The sequence below is a fragment of the Lepus europaeus genome, chromosome 12 (genome assembly GCF_033115175.1).
Source record: "Lepus europaeus isolate LE1 chromosome 12, mLepTim1.pri, whole genome shotgun sequence".
NCBI classification, from domain to species: domain Eukaryota; kingdom Metazoa; phylum Chordata; class Mammalia; order Lagomorpha; family Leporidae; genus Lepus; species Lepus europaeus.
The window spans coordinates 29,778,696-29,800,968 of record NC_084838.1 but is presented as its reverse complement, the minus strand read 5'-3'; the positions used below and the strand labels follow the sequence as shown (position 1 = coordinate 29,800,968).

The window sequence follows — 22,273 nt, the reverse complement described above, 5'->3', positions numbered from 1 at the left end:
TAGTTTATGTGGAATATCTGTTTTTCTAGAACTGTTCTCTTAAGATATTTAGGATTAAAGGGCGCTCTAAAGCATTTTCTTATTTTTATAAACTTATGTTACAATGATCATAGAATGTTTTAGTGTACTTTTAAAATAAGAGCCAGTCATTCAGATTATTGGTTGTATGAGAGAGAAAATTGATTCAGGGTTAATGTAATTATTTTCTGTGGCTAGCTGCCATAGGATGCACAATCGAATCAAAAGTGTTCAGTAATATAGGTATCAGAAAATCATGTGACACTCAGTGGGGAAACCTCATTTTTCCTGGCTAGAGGGAAAAGCCTCCTGAAGCTAAGAACAGTTTTTTTTTTAATATTAATTTATTTGAAAGTCAGAGTTGCACAGAGAGAGACACCTTCTCTCGAATGGTTCACTCCCAAGATGGCCTCAACAGCTGGTGCTGTGCCGATCTGAAGCCAAGAGCCAGGAGCTTCCTTCGGGTCTCCCATGGACTTGGGCCATCTACCACTGCTTTCCCAGGCCATAGCAGAAAGCTGGATTGGAATAGGAGCAGACTCGAACTGGCACCCATATGGGATGCCAGCACTTTAGGACAGGGTGTTAAACCACAGCACCAGACCCAACAGTTTGTTTCTAATATATGAATATTCTTGCTATAGGAACTGTGGCTCCAAATATGTTTGCAGAAATTGTGTATCCTACAAATCTGTGGGCTCCACTCATTATAGTTGTAGTTATACAATGTGTGTTTATGGTGGCAGGATTTTGTTTTTTGCAGATAATGTTGAGGCTATATAAAGTTACCAAAATTTGGGATAGAGGTTTAGGGATGTAAATCTTTCATGTTATTAACATATCATAATGCGGGCCAGCTTTGTGGTACAATGGGTTAAGCTACCACCTGCAATGCCAGAATCCTATATGGGTGCTGGTGTGAGTCTCAGTTGCTCCACTTCCAATCCAAGTGGAAGGCAGAAGCGGAAGATTGTCCAAGTCTTTGGGCCCCTGCACCCACGTGGGAGGGGTGGATGAAACTCCTGGCTTTGGTATGGCCAAGCCCCAGCCTTTGCAGCCATTTGGGGAGTGAACCATCAACTAAAGATTTCTCTATTTGAAAGAGCTGCAGAGGGAAAGATAAATAAATATTTAAATATATATGTACCATAAATAAAATATTTCACTGACAGTGAATGCCAACTATAACAGATAACAAATATCAGAAAATAGCAAACTTAAGAGATTTCTAAAACCCAATATGGAAAGTTAGCATTCATTTACATGCCAAATTGCATACATGTGTGTTACTTGCACTTGAAGATTTGCATCTGTTTGGAGGTCATTTTGTTATTTCTTTAAATACTTCAAACAATACTTAACCACAGAAAGGAGTTAACTTCAAGAATATTTTTTAAAAATGTCTTTATGCTCTTTTTCTTTTTCCCTTAAGTTCATTGTGGTGTCCCTGAAAGAAGGTATGTTCAACAATGCAAACGTTCTTTTCAAAACCAAGTTTGTGGATGGCGTTTCTACAGTAACCAGATTTACTCAAAGTCAAAATGGAAAGATCCCAAAGGAAACAAACTCCAAGGCAAAAGGACCCAAATGACCCCATGTCGAAGTTTAAAGTACAGATGTACTCCTTCAACTTGCCTCTTTAATGTCTTGGGATCTAATTTGTTTATATAAAAAATGTTATTTAACCTATATTTTCATTTATATCATCAGTTAAAAATGAGCATAGACTCTTCTATTTTAATTGGTGTAACTGGTCCAATTACTGTGATAGTGATTTTATGCATATCAAATGCTTTTTCTAATGCATGTCTTTTTATGTAATAGGGAGTGTCAAATACCTGGTTGGTGGTAAATTCTGTATGTAAATGCAAAAGTATAAAGAAACAGATGAAATTAAATTGTATGATAAATATAGCTGATAGTCAGCTTTTAATTAGTTTAATTCCTAAGGCAATATTTGTGTGTTTTCTAATGCTAATAAAGTCATCTAGGTAAGGAAGAATTATAAAACATGTAGCTAGACCAACAATGGGAACAAAAAACAAGCTGCTTGGAAGATAGTCCCTTGAGGACTCAATGCCAAATCCAGAGATGGGAAACAGATCTTGAAAGATACTTCATTTTAATGATGTTTGAATATCATGTCTCTTTATACCTAATGATTGACTCTACGACCTTCAGGGTTTTTTTTTTTTTTTTTTTTAAGCTGTATATTTTAATAGAAACCTGTGTGTGTTACATTGCGTTCTGCAAGATTTTCTGAAAACCAGTTTTTAAAGATGCATGGCAACCCTTTTCATAATTTAATCAATAATGGGCAACTATTAATGGGTGAGAGTGTAGAGCCCAGCAGGCTAAATCAGATTTATCTTTGAGTCTGATAGATCCATCTTTCTACCAAAATAACTCCAAAGTTTGATGATTATTGTACTTCTTAGTGTCTTCTACTTTCCAATTCAAAGAAGGTGAAATTCCTTTAGACCTTTAAAGATGGCGCTTCAAACACCTTAATACTATCTTTGTGTCTCTATGCACATCCCAGAGCGGTATCTTCAGATTAAGTTCTAAAAGCTCTGATGTGAGCTACTCTGATCTTGTATGTATCATTTTGGCCCTATATCCTTTCCTGATGTGTGAATCTTAGGTCTTTATTGTTATTTTCATCCTTTCCCTGATAAATTCTAATGCTTCCTGGCCCTTGGTTTGACGTCTCTCATTCTTCATTCTCCATTTTAAGAATCAGATTTTACATAATATACATAGTTAATATGGACACATAAGAAAGCAGCTATAACCAATTCCAGAATTGGTTATAGCTGCTATACAGGAGAGGTTGTAAATGCTGAGTTAAGAGAAGTTCAATATGACAAATAATAGCTATGTGAAGGCTTTTGTTTCCTATTAAAAATAACTTAAAGACTGAATATTTTGCCATATGTACTAATTTTCTTTATTCTGCTACAGTTTCTTCTGTATGCTTTCCTAATGTTTGTTTTATATATATAATCTTGTTTGAAAATTCTCAAATATACATTAAATTTTTTTGAGTAATATTGTTCTTTGAGTAGAAGGAAGATAAGGGGAATGGAGACATTTATGTCACTTCAGCAGTAATACAACTTAACATTTATTACACTTTCTATACAGCTGTACACTGTTCTCATCTGCATGTAATTTCACATGTAATCCTCAGTAACACAGTGAGGTAAGGACTGTTGATATCAGCAGTATGATAATTGAGGAAATTGAACTAAGCAGAGAAGTTCAACTTGCCCACAAGGATAACAGTGAATGGCAATCAAGATAGAAATAGTGGCAGTTGGCCTTCAGAAACTATGGATATACAGGCTAAGTATCTCTTATTTGAAATGTGTGGGTCCAGAAGTGTTTCAGGTTTCATTTTTCACATCTTGAAATACTTGCATACACTTCAGTGGTTGAACATTTTTAATATGGAAATCCAAAACTTTTTCAGCATTTTGATGTTCAAAAGGTTTGATTTTTGCATTAATTATATAAGTTCAAGAAATAGTCCTATAGTGAGCAGTATGTAACTTGTGAATATTATTATCCAAGGACTTCAATCATTGAAATAAAGGGATCCCCTGTTACTGTTTTGGCATTTCAGGTAAGCTAACAAGAAATGCAAAGCAAAGACTTGAAATTTCTGATATGGTGGAGAGTAATCTAACAGATTAACACTTCCACAGATAATATATTCTTTGCAAAAATACCAGAAACAACTGGCTGATAGCTTTGGAAACTGAGGAAAAGATAGGAGGATCTTGGATGGGAGGAAGAGACAAGCACCAAAAAGTCTGTCTTTCCAACCTGGAGACCAGCGGACAGAATCTGGGATAATTGCAGCTTCCAGAATGGGGGAAAACACAGAAGCGATAACCAGAAAAAAGGGGTCTCTAAATTTTGTTGATGAAATTTTGCCTAATTGCGTGACTCCTGAACAATACAGATAACCAAACATGTCAAAGATAAAACTAGACCCTAGTTAATATGCTAAGGAAACATTTTAAACGCAATATACTGTGGGAATAAGGAAAATAATCCAGCATGAACTGAACTATAATTTTTATAGTGGTGACATTGCTTTAAAGAAAGAATGAGGAAGGGCTGGTGTCGTGGCATAGCAGGTTAAGCTGCCACCTGCAGCTGTCGGTTCAAGTTCCTCCTGCACCATTTCTAATCCAGCTTCTGGCTAATATGGCTGGGAAAGCAGTGGAAGATGGCCCAAGTTCTAGGGCCCCTGCGCTCATGTGAGAGACCCAGAAGAAGCTCCTGGCATCAGCCTAGTATGGCCCTGGCTGTTGCAGCCATTTGGGGAGTTAACCAGCGGTTGGAAGACCTCTCTCTCTCTCTCTCCCCCTCTCTCTGTAACTCTGCCTTTCAAGTAAATAAATCTTTTAAAAGAAAAAAATGAGGAAAAAGGAATAGGGATAATTAGGGACTTAGAATCAGAAAATTGAGAAACTAAAGAAAGAGGTGCTGGTCTGATTGAGTGGTGCATGTCCTCAAGCTGTGCTCTTAACCCACCCCAACACTGGGACACAAGGTGTTGGCTAGAACAAACAGTAAATCCTTTAATGATGAATTTTCTTAAGTAGGCAATTAAAGGGATGCTGTGGCCATCCTAGGGATTTGGCCTTGATTTGACAAAGTACCTTAGTGATTCCATGAAGCCATTACAGATAAAGGTTTAGGTCTAGTAGTGAAGTCTCAGAGGTGCCTGGCTAGAATTTCAGAGTCTTTGTCAACAGACAAGTAGCATGCAGTTTAGCCTAATAGAACTGAACTGTGATTTGAACTGTCACTTGCAGGGAAGGTCTCCAGATGCCCTTGGACCAAACCATGTCTCCCTTTGTCATTTGTATTTCTCAAAAAGAATTGCAGAATGTGCTGGAAAGGCAACATTCTAAGACAGTGAGGGGAATTGACCAGAAAAGCCCAGGCTCTGTTCCAGTCTCCCTAAAAACAGCATGACCCGTTTCCTTGGGGAAGAAAACCCAGGGCAGGCTGCTTTTCCCGTTTCCGCAGGCTGCAATGTAAATGCAGACTCCATCTGCCTTGGCAGCTTTCCTGAGCTTTGAGAGGCTGGCTTGCCATGAAACTTGGGCTTCTCTTGTCCCTTGATTCCTGTCTGTAAGTCATAAATCTGTTTCATGTAACTTGGTATATCTAGCACACGGTAAACCTGCTTCACAAAATTGGTGCAGTGAGCAGGGTCTGGTCTAACAAACATGCCTTACTGAAAGTCTAGGGGGATCAGGGATTGTCAGGCAAATGGAAGCTTTATGGGAAACGGAGGATAAGTGCGGCAGAGATCAGCTCCCTCCACTGTGGTTGTTGGTGAGCTGGCTGCATGGACTGACAGAATAATTTAGAAACAGGAGTATAGCACACAATCCCCTGGTTGTTGGATGTTTATGAGCAGTCATCCCTTCCCAGGGCCAGAGACCTTTGGGAAGTGAGTACTCAAATGGACCCTGAGGCACCTAAAGACAAAGTCCACAGTCCCTGAGGAAACCAGCACTTGGCATTGATGGGCCTTCTCAGGAAAGATGACTCACTCTGTAAAAGAAATGGAGAAAAGCCATGGAAGTCTTACTCAGTGTGATTAAATGTCTCTGGTGCAGTTAGAATGGATGCCAAAGTCTGGGTCCTCAGTAATGGGCCTGTACTCCTGTCAAAAAAAAAAAAGGAGAGAGACTATTCTGGAATTCTTGGATACTTGGGCCTACATGACAGTATTTCCAAATCTTAGGAAAAAAAAAAAAAAACCTAACAATTGGGAGGTTTGGGGGTGAACAGTAACTCATGGTTCTTAGCTTGTGTAGCTTATCTGCTTGTAGGTAGAGTCCTTTGAACTGTTTCAGGTGCCAGTGAACCATCTATCCAAAAAGCTATAGCCTGCACTAGCTCCAGAATGTATAAGAGTGGAAATATGACTAGAAAGTGTGGTAGTCCTTGGGACTTGATTTGAAGTTCTTTTTACGTAATTCCATTCCCCAGAAAGCAGAACATGAGCAGAGCAGAGCAAAAAAAACTTAATCCTAGTAACTAGGCCAACATGGAGTTAAGAAAGTAGTTTGGTGGGGAGTAAAGGAGAAATTGCTAAAACTCAATTATAAATTACAGAGGGCATCCAAAAACAAGCTTTCTATACTTCACTGATCCTACAGCCATTCTTGGTGAGAGATATTTAAAAAATTAGAACACTTTATATTTTAATCCACATTCCTATTTCAAATTCACTTGTTTCCCACCACCACCCACCTTAACTTGCCCCTGCCGATTGTGTGTTTGTATAGAACCTTAGTGGGGAGAATTCTGAGCCATGTGGATTAATGTGAAGAATTTTGAGTAACTAGATGTAGTGAGATTTACTGGTATCTCACTGAAACATACGTATAGAAGCTATTATCAAGCTTAGAGACTTAAGCAAATCTTTCACAGAAGTGGGCAATCCATGAGACTTCTTAGGAACCGCTAGGCAGATAGGGGATCATTCTTTTCCTGTGATATATTAGGCCTTAAACCTTCATTTTAACCAACATGTAACAAGTAACATGATTTGCAATGTTTGTTGGTTCTAATGATAGCATGTTGTTTCAACAAGATTTTTATGAGAGAAAATGAGAAGCATAGAACAAATCACAGAATGCCTAGTTACTATTCAACAGGATGTTCTTCACAGCTGATGACAAGCAATATACTACTTGAGAATAATGGTTTTCAAATTGGGTTCAATAGGTAAATTGCCATGGGGTTGAGAGAAACTAAATGACTTGAGGTTCTGTCTCTGTCTGCCAAAGACTTTTCACTCATACTGAGTTGTATATGTTAGTAGAAAGAGTAAAACCCTAGAAATTATTTGAATAAACTTAAAAAAATTAAAACACTACTCTAAAGTACATTGGTATAGTATTTAGTGCCACTGTGCATCTGTTGTTTCTGATCTAAGGGTGCCAGAAAGGAAAGGAATGGAAGACAAGGGATTTAATTGTGATTCTTACCCTTCCAGAAAGTTGTGATAAGGATGCATAGGGACTCTGGCTGAAGTTTAGATTACAGTGTGCTTCAGGGTGTCCCAAAGATGATATTACTTAATTAACTCTTAAAGTTAACTTAAAATTTAATTCATTCAATGTCTATGTAATCTTCTGTAAACTACCAGCTATTGTGTTAGCTGTTACAAGAGACTGGGACTTGGTCCTTGCTCTATTGGTAAAGATGAGAAGATAGAGTACCAAGAGGGCACCTCCTAGGGAAGAGAGGAACAGACACATAATCAGATAATTACAATAATATGTAATTGTCCAAAACCTGTTTGTTAAATGGGTACTTGGCTTAAACAGAAAAGGCTGCATGAGCACAAAGGTAGAGCTATTTCTCAGAAGAAATTATATAGGAACCTGATCTGGATTGACAAGAATTTACATGACAATTTGTGATTATGTTAAACTACTTTACATACTTCAAAGCGCTATTAGATTTCTATTCCAGTTATTGGTTCATGCATTCACTGAACAAGAGGTACTTACTACTTGGTCATATGTCAGAAACTGTTAAGTGCGCAGAGTATGTACATGAATGAAATAATGTTCTTATTCTGAAAAATTTTACAGTCTAGTTCAGTGATTTCTCCACAAATCTGAGGCTAGGCATGTTTTCCCCCCTTTTGATTTCCAGATCTTAGCACAGTTATTGGGATATGCTTCCATCGCAGGAAATACATATTGAATGTACCAATTCCCTATGCATTGCTGAAAGGTAATTTACTTGTCCCTTTGATTCCTATCAGCCTCGTAATATTATCAACACAAAGTTTGTCATTATAGCGCTTCTAAAAGTAGGTGCTCACTATGGGCTGTTGAACAGCAGAAACATTATGCACCCAATATGTTTTGAAAGGAGAACATGTGAGGATTCCTCAAGAACAACACCTGGACGATGGGACTACATGAGCCATATTTGGCTTAGCCCTGGATGCAGAGTACCACAAATGTCATCTACTGACAGAGAATTTGATAATGGGAAGATACAATGGTGTGGAGAAATGATAATACATTTTAAGCAGTTTAGCCAAAAATAAACCCCACCTGTCAATTTTAGATATTTTAACTTCATTTAATCCTAGCAGTAATCATGTAAATTGTGGCAGCTCTTCTGTTTTTGTAGCAGAAACTGAAGCACAGGCAAGTGAAATAACTCACTCTGTTCTGTCTCAACTGTTACTCTGAGCAAGTTTTTAAAGTTACGTTTCATTATCAAGACCAAGATATCTACGGGAATTTGGAAAGGTAGAAATTAATAAGGAAGGATAATTATTTGAAGTAAAATCCCCTTTTATCATGAAAACTAATGTAGTCCTTATCAAGGGATAATCGATCTTGTACATTACAACATTTTAAAATTTGGAAATTGTACATATAGCATATTGATGCTATTTGTAATACATTATGAAATATACATGCTAAAATATTTTTGCTGGGGAGGCATTTATGCTCAAGACTAAAATTCTTAATATTTAAGGAATCATGTCACTTAGGAATAAAAATAATACTTAAAAAATTAATAGATCTTTACACTTAGCAGAAATGCCAAACAGCTGTCCTTATTCATGAACAGGTCAAGTGAACCATTTGTCAAACAAAACACTGAAAGTCTGTTTTGTCAAGAAGTGAAATCATTTAGTCTAGGACAGGAACTGAACCAACATGATAATTCAAAACCAATCAAGTACAAATAGCTCAGTAAGAAAAATCTAATGAATGTTCTTTACTGCTGTTTTTCTTTTCTTAAAGGTCATGGCCCTAATTTATCAGAATAATAATGGTTTAGTAATACTTTTCTTCTGTAAGATTCACAAAAACTCATTCCTAAATTTGTCAAGCTTCAGATTGTGGGACTGAAGTTCCAATTATTTTACAGTAAACATTTCCACCTGTTTTCTCCCACTTATAACTAAAAGCATTGGACAAAATACATTGTCATGAATTAGGAACTCTGAAAAGTAAGTAATGCAAAGCATATTTGTAAGGGACATAAAATTCCAAAACTAACCAGTATTGTCTTGAACTTCCTGTGTTTTTTCTTTCTTACATGTCTCCCACCTTATGTTTTAGGGTATCCCAAATCAGTGAGCGTGGACAGAAAAAAGAAATCCAATGAATTCCCTCTCCTTTTCTGACCAGAGGAAGAAAAAAGGGGACCCTAGAATAGTTGTGAATAAAACTCCAGTTTTTAAAAAATTCTGTTAGTACAGCCCTATACAAGCACCACTCATGAAGCTGTAATACATAGTAACAATAGTGGTTGTGATGCAGGTATCTGTCCCTACGTAGGGCTGGTGTTGTGGCATAGCAGGTGTGATGCCAGCACTCCATATGGGCACTGGTTCGAGACCCAGCAGCTCTACATCTGATCCAGCTCCCTGCTAATGCACCCAGGAAAGTGGAGGAAGATGGCTCAAAGTACTTGGATCCCTGCATCCACGAAGCAGACCCAAACTCCTGGCTCCTGGCTTTGGCCTGGCCCAACCCCATGCATTGCAGCCATTGGGGAGTGAACCAGTGGATGGAAAATTGTTTCTTAACTCTGCCTTTCAAATAAATAAATACATCTTTAAATAAAAAGAAAAATCTTTGTGACCAAAAGAATTTGAAAAGTCCCTGTTGTCCAAAGAGTATGAATAGATAAATTCTGGTTCTTTCTCTCACCACTTTCCTGCTGCTGTAGACCAAGTCATGGGAAGTTTGTAACAGTACGGGACACTAAAATTTCAGCTTAGTAGCTAGACGACCAGGGAAAAGGATCTCTTGGGACAAAGAGTATGCGGAATTTCACTGAAGAGGGATAATTGTGTATAAGGTCCTATGCTGAACTGCATATGAATGGCACTGGCCTAAGGTGTGATATCATACTGTAATTTAAACCACTGGGGGCCAGTGCTGTGGCATAGCAGGTAAAGCCACTGTCTGCCATGCTGGCATCCCATATGGATCCCAGTTCGAGTTCCAGCTGCTCCACTTCTGATCCAGCTCTCTCTTATGGCTTGGGAAAGCAGTGGAAGATGCCCCAAGTCCTTGGGCCCCTGCACCTGTGTGGGAGATCTGGAAGAAGCTCCTGGCTTCGGATTTGCACAGCTCTGGCCGTTGTAGCCATCTGAGGAGTGAACCAGCAGATGGAAGACCTCTCTCTCTGCCTCTACCTCTATATAACTCTGCCTTTCAAGTAACTAAATCTTTAAATAAACCACTGACCAGATTCTAGACTGGGACAAATAACACTACCTAAGTTTTGAAAAATAAGAATAATAATATTTGAAATGCAACTGTACCTAATGTAGTTGGTTGTTGCTAAAGCAAAACGTCAATATTCTCTAAAGAATATGACAAAACTTACATTTTATAATATTCATAAAGTTCCAGATATAATTAAAGTTACATGGCATACCAAAAAATGTTAGCAAAACTCAAAAATGGTAGAAAATTCATAGATCACTAACCCTGAAATGACCCAGATGCTCAAATTTTGAAAAACTTTGAAGCAGGAGATATAAAGTAAGGGCAAATACTACTGAAATAGAAGAAGTTCTCAGTAAAGATTCGAAAACTGTAAGAAATGGAAATTAAAGAATATGGAAAGAGTCTTAAAATAATTTAAATCTTACTTGCAAAATGGATATAATGGGAAAGAATTAACTTGAAGATTGATCAATGAAATTTTCCCAACCTAAAAAGAAGAGTAATATGGGAAAGCAAAATGAACAAAGCTTCTGGACCTGTTTGACAATAAATAAAATATTGGGACTGGTGCTGTGACAGCGGGTTAAAGCCCCCGCCTGCAGTACTCCTATGCTATATGGTTGCCAGTTCATCTCCCAACTGCTCCATTTCCAACCCAGCTTCCTGCTGTGGCCTGGGAAAGCAGTGGAAGATGGTCCAAATCCTTGGGCCCCTGCGCCCATATGGGAGACCCTAAAGAAGCTCCTGGCGTCAGCCTGGCTCAGTCCTGGCTATTGTGGCCATTTAGTGAATGAACCAGCTTATGGAAGATCTGTCTCTCCTCTCTAACTTTGCGTTTCAAATAAATACAATTTAAAAATATGTAAAATATTGGTATCTAGGCAATAGAGCACCAGATAAAGAAGAGAGACTGACACTGAAAATTTAAATTAAGAAACAATAGTTTGAAATTTCCAAATTTGGTGCCTTCCCATTAATTGAACAGATAAATGAAATTTGGCAAAGTCTTAGGATAAATTCAAAGAAAACTACATTTTGATACATCATAAACTACTGGAAATGAGGAGAAAGAATCCTGAAACGAGATAGTAGAAAGCTAGCTGCATTGTTTATATGGAAAACCAGTTTAAGTAGGGGATGTCTCATCAGAAATCATGCATGGAGGGGGAGAGCAGAAAGTGGAAAAAAGTGCTGTAAGAGAGAAAAAACTGTTTCTAGAATTCTTTGTCCAGAGAAAATAACCTTCAGAGAAAAAGGGAAATAAAATGAGGAGAACTTGCCTCCAGCAGGCCTTCCCTGAAGAAGGAGGTGGTAAGCACAGCATACCAAGAGAAAACTTGCAACTTCAGAATTAAGGAAGAACAAGACAGTAAATAGGTAAATAAAATAACATGTTCTTCAGTTATTTAAAATATATATAACCATGGAAGTGAAAATTATAAGTTGTCTGATGGATTTTCAATGGATTTTTCTGATCTAAACCTGTGCTATGTTCTCCAAAGCATGCCACCTTTCCCTATCAGCCTCTAAGCCTGTCTTAGCCACAGCCAAAGTTGCAGAAGCAGCTTAATGAGAAATGAATTGAGAAGCATGTTTAATGAAGATACTGTTGCATTCATAGGAGAAGTGAAAATGAGAGTTTTGAGTTCATTTAAAATAACTACTTATTAAAAACCTAAAAATTGAGTTTGTTCTTCTGCGAGTAGAACTTAAAATACTAAGTCGCTAGGTAGTTTTTTCCCTGCTCCTTTTTGCCTCGTCTGTCTTCTTTAGTTTCTTACTTTTTTGTTCACATTCTTTCCTCTCTTCTTCTCCCCTCTCTTTCATCTCTGTCATGTACTGTACATACAACAGTTACAAAATAGAGAGGGTAGGCTGAAGAGACCTACAGTTATAAGGATTCTACATTTCACTTTAAGAGGTAAAATAATTAAGTAGACTGGAAAATTATAATGTAACCCCTATAGCAATCACTAAAAAAAAGAAAAACCTCTGAAGACATAGTCAAAAAGTCACATTGATAAATAAAATGGAATACTAAAACACATTCAGTTAATCCACACTGATCAGGAAGGAAGACGAAAATTTGAAAACCGAATGATGAAGAGAAAACATGAAAATGGTAGTCCAATGTTCAAACATATCAGTAATCACATTACGTGAAACTAAACCAACCAATGAAAAGACAGATTATCTTCAGATTTGGTTAATAATGTTAACCTAACTGCATCTTGGGTAATTGCCCACCAGGGGAAAGTATATAGCCTAATATTTTATGCGATTGATGCAAAGTCTGAGTTGGGTTGATACGTGGAGGCCTAAAGTGTCATTGGGTCTTATTACCATGGGGGCATTTGAAGGTGAGGGAATAAATGAAAACTGGTTCACAGGGTTCTCCTGGGAGCATGGATTCATATAGTGGTAATTCACTCAATTCTAAATAAGTCTCCTTGGTAATGACACAACACATACATTGGATCCTTAGTTTATGGGGTAAAAAAAAAGCACTCATAGTATGAAATTCCAAGTGCAAGTTTCTGTTACTTTAATACTGTCATAAGAGACAGAAAAGCAGAAATAATTATGTATCTTATGTGGCTGGCAAAAATTAATGCCACTCTTAATCTTCAAAATTACAGGGTTGTGAGAGGTCCCTGCCATTTCTCCACTAGTCTTTAATTCACCAGTCTTTCTCCTGTGAAATTATATTCTGGATTTTGGAAACTGGTGTTACATTGTAAGAAACTAAGCATGGGGGACTGCCAGTTGCAGCCATCATGCAAAATGAGGTGTCTGCTTGAGCAGATTCAAACAGTCCTAGGTAGATGGAATGTAACCATTGATTTGTCAAGTATATTTCTTTGTATCACTATCAGAATAATGGATCAGAAATACTTTTTCAATTCAAATAGAACAGACCATAGTATATATTTACAGATGTAAGTTGGTTTTCCCTGAAAAGATCTGGATAATCTAAACATCTTGCAGGACACCAAATCAATCACTACATAATATTATAGCGATGACATGCTAGTTGAATCAGATAAACAAGGAGTGGCCAGTGTATTCCAGAGGACGGGAGATAAGCCCTATAAAAAGCCATATGATGTGGGTATTCCACATCACTAAAATTTTAGTAGACAGTTGTCACAGGCATTACGGGACATCCTATATCAAATAAAAGACAAATTACTGCATCTTGCAAACAAGAAGGAAGCACAGTGCTTCTGACGCCTCTTCAACTTCGGAAAGCAGTATATTCAAGTCAGGAACACTGCGTTAACCCTAAGCAAGTCACACTGAAGCTTCAGGAAGGACGTAAAACAGGAAAAACAAAGCAAAACAACTCTGCAGCAAGGCCAGGCTATGGTAGAACAGCCTTGCCACTTGGAACATATGACCAGGTAGATCCTATATAGGTGTCAACAATGTGGAATTTATGACAACCCTCTATTGGATATTCATAACAAAGACCTCTAAGGCAAAAACCATGCCATCTATGGCAGAAATTTCAATGGTCTGTAAGAAAACAGTAACTCCTAGTATGCTACAGAGCCCATGCCGAGCTGGAGCATCTATCTATGGAATGCCAAGTGACCATAGAGCCCCAGCTCCCATTTTGAGTTCAGTTCTATCAGACTCACCAAGTTGTAAAGTCTGGAGTGCAATGTATTACAGCAATACATTTTAAGATTAGTGCATCAGGGATAGAGAACAAATTTATCACCCCCAATCACTGTCACACAGGGCCTCTTTCAAATCACACAAGACTGTAATTGAGAAATCTCATATGACTTGCAGACAAAAAAGAGGAAAAAGCACGAGACTAGTTCACAGTTGAGGCAGTTCAGTGTTAGTGGATTCAAGCTAGGGCAGCTGCACTAGTGGCAAGTGAGCATATTTGCATTGTATGCCTAGAAAAAGATGGACTGAAGTTAGGATTTATCATTGGCAGTGGGAAATGGATTGGCTGGCTATCCCGGGACTTCTGAGAATAATTGTCAGAAGGCTGAGGACAATCCATCCTCAGGTAGTGGCATGCAATTAGAAGTTCGTGACATGGACATATGGAGGAGACAGAGTGTAAAATCCTATCACATGAAAACTCCCACAGGAAAACACACCAAGAAATAGGTAGCAAATAACCAAATTACCAGAGAGTAGCTTGGGCAATCTATGTTAGTGACCTTCTATTATTAGTGACCTTCTATTGCTACTGCTGGCACAGTAGACACATAATGCAAAGAAATCCCTACTTGTGCCCACTACTGTGGGCTTCCTTCACTGACTGAGTAAATGCTACCACCAAGGGATATCTACAATGCAGATGGTAGGCAATGGCGCGGAGACAGCTGTAGCTCCGAGACTAGCTGCAGTGGCTGCCATTTCTCACACTAACCATCCTCTTCTGCAAAGCTCGTTCAGTAATAAGAGCCTCCAGAATCCTGCAGAAGCTGCTCCCAGATTGCACACGAAGGAGAAGACTTGCTCGGTAGGAGGGTTGGATTTGGTGGACAGTGTGATTTGCCACCCAGTTCTCCCTTCAAAGGATGACTTCCTGTGCCAGCTGTTGGGGAGTGCTGTGACGAGAGTTTGCAGCTGCTAGTTCTTCCAACGTCTGCTTCAGCCGAGTCACTTTCCTGAAGGTTACATCCCTTCCTGGGATGATCCACATCAAGTGAGAGACGGGTATCAGTGCCGGCCCATCTTGACACAAGTTGGGACGATTCTGAAGGAATATGCTAGCTCCAGAGCAACTTTTGGAGTAGTCTGAGCCTTCATTGGTCCTGCCTCACAATTTGACTTCCCCATCTATTCAGTCCTATTTCCCTCCATGTCCCCACAAGGGACTCTATAAGACTTCAGCAGGCAAAACTCAGAGTCAGCTTCTGGATGAACCCATTTTTTTTTATAATATTTAACTCTAAATTTTAATTTTTGTTTCATATTTGTTAGTCTGTTATTTTCTTTTAAATTACCCTTAGGAAATTTCAAGTCTTGTTATCAACTACAGAGATATGTAGGACTAGAAACATCACTGGACATCCACCTAAGTTGGTTCCTTTGTGTAATAAAATAATAAATAAATACAATTTTCCCCCAATGGTATCCTCAACCTCAAAATATGTTTGAATCTTTTCAGTGGTATACAGATTAAATAACAATATGCAGCTTAATATTTACAAAGTCTTCTCTTTTAGTGAGCTGAAATCTTCCTCTTGTATCTTCCTCGTGTCTTTACTTTTGCTTTATTAATCCACTTCCATATGATAATTTCAAATAAATGAAAATATGCAGCACGTCTTCTGAATTGTCCTGAGTCTAATTAAATCAATCAAATATCCTCAACCGGGGCCGGCGCCATGGCTCACTTGGTTAATCCTCCACCTGCGGCGCCAGCATCCCATATGGGCATTGGGTTCTAGTCCCGGTTGCTCCTCTTCCAGTCCAGCTCTCTGCTGTGGCCCAGGAAGGCAGTGGAGGATGGCCCAAGTGCTTGGGTGCCTGCACTCGTGTGGGAGACCAGAAGGAAGCTCCTGGCTCCTGGCTTCAGATCGGCATAGCTCTGGCTTTAGCAGCCATTTGGGGGATAAACCAACGGAAGGAAGACCTTTCTCTCTATCTCTGTCTCTTATTGTCTAACTCTGTCAAAAAAAAAAAAAAAAAACCCAGTAACTGAAAAGAATATCCAAATTTATTAAAAAAAAATCTTCAACCATTCCTCATGTTTCAAAATCCCTCAACATCAAGTTCTACCTCCCCCATAAACTTTTGTCAATGACTCACTCTCTAGCATAGAGATGTCACTTAATTTTCTAAACTGTTCTGACATGGTCCTTACCCAAAGCATATTTTCAGGGTAGACATTGAATCAAATAAACAAAATTATGTAGATTGACTGCAATAATACTTGTTTAATCCTTTCCAACTTCTAAAGTATCCAACCCTTTTTGATTTAATCTTTTTCCTTCTCCTCAACTACAGTGATTTGCCCATAAATGCTGTGGTGGGAATTCTGGTCCCTTTATAGGACTAGTATGATTTATTAATGGTATCATCACTCTGTGAAATGATTTGACAAATCAGGGGTAATTCAATTTTTCATCCTTTCAGTTAAAAGTAAGGGACTGATTCTTATTCTGATTGGCATCACTAATGAGAGTGTGGAATTCAGCATTCTGGGCTCTGCTTCAAGGACAAGCAAGAAGGTGAAGTAGTTGCCAGTTTGACTGACATTTTATGCAAATGACATGAATCAATACATCTCTGGTGCATGGCTCATTGAAAATTATAATTGCATATTTAAAAATGTATACAAGCCATATTTTATATTGGCAGCATGTGTTTTGTGAATCAGGTAACACATGGCAAGAAACAAACATCTTTATATTGCTAAGGAAATGAGGCTTTTGCCTGTGTTAAAACACATAACTTCTTGGGAATGAAAAGTACCCACTTTAGTGAGAAATTTCAATTATTAAATTCTGCATTTAACTCTGAATTCCATAGAGGGCTGCAATCCACATCCTTCGATAACTTAAATGCCAATTTGGTTTGGAAAGTAGAATGATATGAGGCTTATGTCATTAAGGAGAAAAACTCATTAAATTAATTCCCAATTTCTAATTTACTGTGGGAAATTATTAATGTTGAAAAGATTAGTTGTGAAAAAGATTGATGAGTTTAGTTTTCTTATGGAGCACTGGGGTTATAAAAACAGCCAACTGAGTTATCATTTTTATATTGTGTGTACTTCCTATCTTATTGAACAAGTTGACACTTGGTTCACTTTTATTATTTTATGTTTTGCAAAGAAAATAAACTTTCATAGAGTTTCAATCTTTGGTGAGGAGGTTGAATGACATAATTGATGTGAGCAAAGGCTCCAGAGTTAGAGGTTAAAAATCCCAACTATGTTACCTGTTAGTTATGTGACCTTAGTCTAGTTTTATTTTACTTTTATCAGCCAATTTTTTTTCTCATCTGTAAAAGGAGAGTGGCGGTAATCATTACTTCATAAAATTGTAAGCATTACATGCGATGGGACACCTGCACATCATGAATGTTCTCAAATGGTAACTAGTCTCATTATATTGTAGACGAAGCAAGATTGAGAAGCTTTGGTGCAATTAAAATTCTTTGAATATAAGAAAATTTACTCCAACACAGATTTTCATTAGTACTTCAAAAATATTGAAAGAGAAAAATTTGGCTATTCTGACTCCAAAGAACATTTTCCTCCCACTTTTAGAGCAAAACACAACAGAATATCTTGTGGAGAGAAGATTTCTGATAACTCTTGCAAAGATACATATATTTTTCTTCCTTGGGGCTTCAGGGAGAACATCTCTAGGAATGCTACACTGTAAAATATTTGATATGAATAATCTCAAAATGAGGAGATAAAGTAAATGTTGAGTTCCTATTAAGTACCAAACTCCACAATCAGCATTTGTGAACACAACACACAAAAAACACAATATCATCATTATCCTTATTTTCATCTTCACCTTAATAGTAATAACAGATGTCATTTAATAAGCACCCATTCTTTACATCTGCTATCCAATTTAATCCCTAAAATCACTCATAGACTATGTATTATTTTATCTAATCTATTAATGAAGAAAGCAAGGTCTAGAAAGTAAAAGGAAAATGCTCTAAATGATATAACTGGTGAATATTGGCACTAGAATTGGAAGTCACATCTATCCAAGAAAGACCAAAAATGATGAGGATTATTCTGTTTTAGGTTGCTTTACTTTGATGTACATCAACACAACACACAGACCTAAGATTTGGATAGCACTACAGAGGCCACAGTGAGGACCTTAGCCAAGCCCCTGGCTGTTTTCCAAAAGATGTCAGGACCTCCTGTATGATTTCACAGATCCTTGACCTTTGTTCACTGTCTACTAGACATCACTCACCATCCACACAGGAATTCTGCCCTGGAGGCCTGCACTTAATACTTCGGCAGCGATAGCCCTTTGATCACACCACATCTATTCTCATGAGTGCTACAGCCGCAGCGGCTTCCCAGGAGCCTCATAGTGCTGAGAACTTTGGAATTCATAAGAACGTTCAAGAGCTGGTGAGGAGTTTTGCCTCCAAAGAATGGCTGAAGACGACTCAATACATGCCAAATAAGCCATGCTTTATGATATTCTCAGGTACTTGTTCCTCAAATAGTAGCTCTGCAGCTGTCTTGGATTTCTTCTTCACAATATTCACATCATTCAAACTTACTAGCAGTAAGAGCTTCAAATGTTACATGACCCACGTGGGATCCTCTGATGTAGACTATCTGCATAGAATCCATAGGCCCAGGACCCAAAATATACCTTACAATAATGGGCTATTTCCTCTTCATCATGTTGCTTTAATGTGTTATAGAACTTATACTATGGAATAAATATTTAAAATAAAATATAGGCCTCAAAACAGACAGTTAATGAATTTTAGTTAGTGATGCGGTCTTCTAAGCAACTTGGCTTTCTGGAATGGACTATCAGTATACATCCATTGTTTTAAATTCAGAATGCTTCTATTTAACATTTGGAATAGTCAGAGGCTCAAGAGACACGCAGTAGTCACAGAGGGGAAATTCTGTTGAGAGAAAACAATATAATATGGCAATACTATCTTTTCAAGGAATAAAAAATATGGCCTATATCTCCTTAGCCAGTTTCTTATCTGAGGCTCTAAGATCCCAGCTGTGAAATACATTTCATTGTGGGGAATAAAAAGGAAAACATCCCAGAAACTCCAGTGAGTTCACAAGAAAGGTCACTGAGAACAATCAAGGTGAATGATGCTTGCATGATGCCTAAGGCCCAGAATGAGGACCAGAGGGACCCAAGGTTTACTGACTTCAAGGTAAACTCAATAGCTTAGCCAGTGAATGGGGAGGTCAATTGAGACAAGCAGTAAATCAGACCCAAATAGTTCCCATGCATGATTGTGAAATTGGGGAAGAGAAAGACTTGTTTGCCAGTGGCTTCACGGGAAGCAGTTTAAGTTGAAATTTGCATCATGACAATCTCTGCGATCTCTCTGAAGCCTTATTACATTCTTACTACTGAGTTGTGACTGGAATATTTAAAGACTCAAATTTAAAGGCTACTTAGAAAGAAATGCTGTTTCTGAGGAAAGGGAGAAGCTAAATTCACAACAGAATTTTTGGAAAAAGTATTACAGAATTTTGTAACTGAAAGGCACCTTAAATAGCTTCCTTGCCTGGTGCAGATCACTGTAACCCAGAGAAGATTAGAAACCTAACTCTTCATTGCCACAGCAATATTCTTTTCCAGTACGTGACCTTGCCAGCCAAGGAAATGTCAAAGGAAATAGCAAAAAGGAAGCAAGCCAAGGGCTCACCCTACATGCTGAAAAATTTTCCCTGTGGTCAGTTACTGATTTTGCTAGTGTTATTATTATATTCACAAATATTTATTATGAGCAAGCAACTTTCTTATGCAATCTTCACAGTATTCTTATAAGGTAGGAATTATTCCACTTTTGAATGACCAAACAGGCTCTAAAAGGTTAAACAACCTTGCTGAAGAGGACTGGGTAATTACTCAGTAGCTCCCGTGTCTTTTGATAATCAGGTCCAGTGTACTTTCCTTGAGAATTTAAATATTGGGATTTTTGAATAAGTAAGACCTGGCTTCAGCATACTGCTGCCCTCATCAGCTTCCAGGAGACCCTGAGAGTTGCAATATTGAATCAGAGATTTTAACAGAGTGAGGCAGCTATTTCAAACATTTGTACCTTGGCATTAACCAATCAATGGGCATCATCTTTGGTTAAGGGTTATTTGCAGGAACATTAACATGGAAGCCAGGAAGCTGATGACACCCGCCAAAGCACAAGCATCAAATGTGAAAGTAAGCAAGTAGAACTACATTGAACAAAATAATTCCTGCATGACAAAAACAGCAATGAAGCGAAAAGCAACCCATAGAAAGTGAAAAAATATTTGCAAGCCATGTACCTGGTCCAGCCTACGCTGCTGTGAACATTTATGGAGTGAGCCAGTGGAAGGAAGCTGTCACTCAAAAAAAAAAAAGTTTATTTAGCTGCAAAACATTTTTTAAATCCATGCATAAATTTTTTATAGCATACATTTTCTGTGAAGTTTTTAAAGGCCCCTTGTATGCATGAATTTCAAAAATTTCTTGCACCAAAAAAAAGTTTATCTTTTAATTCCATTTCTAAAAACATTTGAAGTACATTCTTATTACTTCCAGCCTTGTGTATAAAAGTATTAACTCTGTAGTTTTTCTGTATTTCTGCATGAAAAAGCAAGGTTAGCTCCTTTGTGATGAAGGTGTATTGGCTCCCAAGATAAATGGAGGCAAAGTAATCAGAACTTTGAAAGTATAAAGACACTTGGATCACAGACAATTATTCATGAAAACTAATTCAATAGAGCCTGAGAATGGAGATGTGAGAGGACAAAATAAAATTGTTTGGCAAGCCATTCAGCCCTGACTTGAAGGTGTGTGTGCTTGTCTATGCAAGATTTAGTCTGCTAGAAAACAGTATACTTCTGGTTGTTTTTAACAGTGAGATAGTCCTCAATTTTACAGGGCAAGAGATAGTTGCAATATGGCAAAATTTATTGATTGGTTTGATAATTTTTGGTTGAATACCAAGAAAAGAGATTTAAAATGTGGAAAACCAATCAACTGTTGTGAATAAAGATCGCATACTCTTCTTTCTTTCCACTTGGTTAAAGCATGATACAAGTTTACCATGGAGAGATGTCATGTACTTTGAATAGGGTGACAGGTTCATGCTTGCAAGTGAGTAGTGCAGCTTTAGTAATGGATAAAAATCCAAAGAAACTGTTTGAAAAATTTGGTTTTGAGAACAGAGACAGTGAAGCAGTCCCAGGATTGCATTAAATGAACAGGACATTGCAGAGCTGGGACTGAGATCTGTTGCACATTAGCTGAAGCAGACATATCTGGAAATAAACAAGGACAGGGCTCTCCTTTCTCCTTATGTTTTGTTTGTGAGACAGAAGAGGGTCTTATATTTCACAGAACAATCTGGGCTACTATGAGAATCTCTGTTCTCTAAGAAGTTTTAATGAAAGAGGTTTTATAAAGATAATAAATGGTATGAGTTTTCAAAGAAATTTCAAGTGACAGCCGTGTTTATGAAAAATTCAAGGCTGCCAGTGAGAATAAGTGGACTGTGCTTAGTACAGGCTGCATCAAAATGCCTGAGTTACACAAAATTACTTTCTCTATTGATAAAAATTGTGTAGTTACTACTAAATATTTTGGAAAAATCAGCCCTTAAGGCATTCGGATCTGGCTAAAGAGCCCATGAGAGTATTGTAGGCATGGAAAGCCGAGATACCATGGAAAAGAAAAAAAAGAAGACGACCTAAATGAAGGATCTCAGCGAGTGTGATTCCAGTGGAAAGAACGGGGCCATCAAAGAAGGAGGTACCTTTCTCCGAAGGGAGGAGAGAACTTCCACTTTGACTATGACCCTAGCGGAATAAGATCAAAATCAGCGAACTCTAAAGGCTTCCATAGCCCTGGCAACTCATGACTAGAGCCTAGGAAGATTACTGACGCCATGAACAGGAGTGTCAAATTGTTAAGTCAGCAACAGGAGTCACTGTGTACTTACATCCCATGTGGGATCTGTCCTTAATGTGTCGTCTAATGTGCAGTGATGCTATAACTAGTACTGAAACAGTATTTTTACACTTTGTGTTTCTGCGTGGGTACAAACTGATGAGATCTTTACTAATTATATACTGAATCGATCTTCTGTATATCAAGATAATTGGAAATGAAAAAAAAAAAAAAAAAACCCCTGGTGTTAAATTGGAAATGGCATAGAAAATTAATGAATTTTTAAAAAAAAAATATTATGTAGGATCTCTGTCTTTAATGTGCTGTACACTGTTATTTAATGCTATAACTAGTACTCCAACAGTATTTTTTTCACTTTGTGTTGCT

The 22,273-nt window shown here is 37.8% G+C and overlaps 1 protein-coding gene across 2 annotated transcripts in view; it reads left to right on the top strand.

Annotated features, from left to right (window-relative positions):
• The window catches only part of SMC2 (structural maintenance of chromosomes 2), a 76,656-nt gene extending 73,682 nt beyond the window's left edge, over positions 1–2,974 (top strand). For both annotated transcript variants that reach the window (XM_062207840.1, XM_062207841.1), the window contains exon 25: positions 1,451–2,974. In XM_062207840.1, coding sequence (XP_062063824.1) covers positions 1,451–1,609 — 159 coding nt within the window. In that variant the 3' untranslated portion in view covers positions 1,610–2,974. The remainder of the gene's footprint in view (positions 1–1,450) is intronic.
• The last annotated feature ends 19,299 nt before the right edge of the window (positions 2,975–22,273 follow it).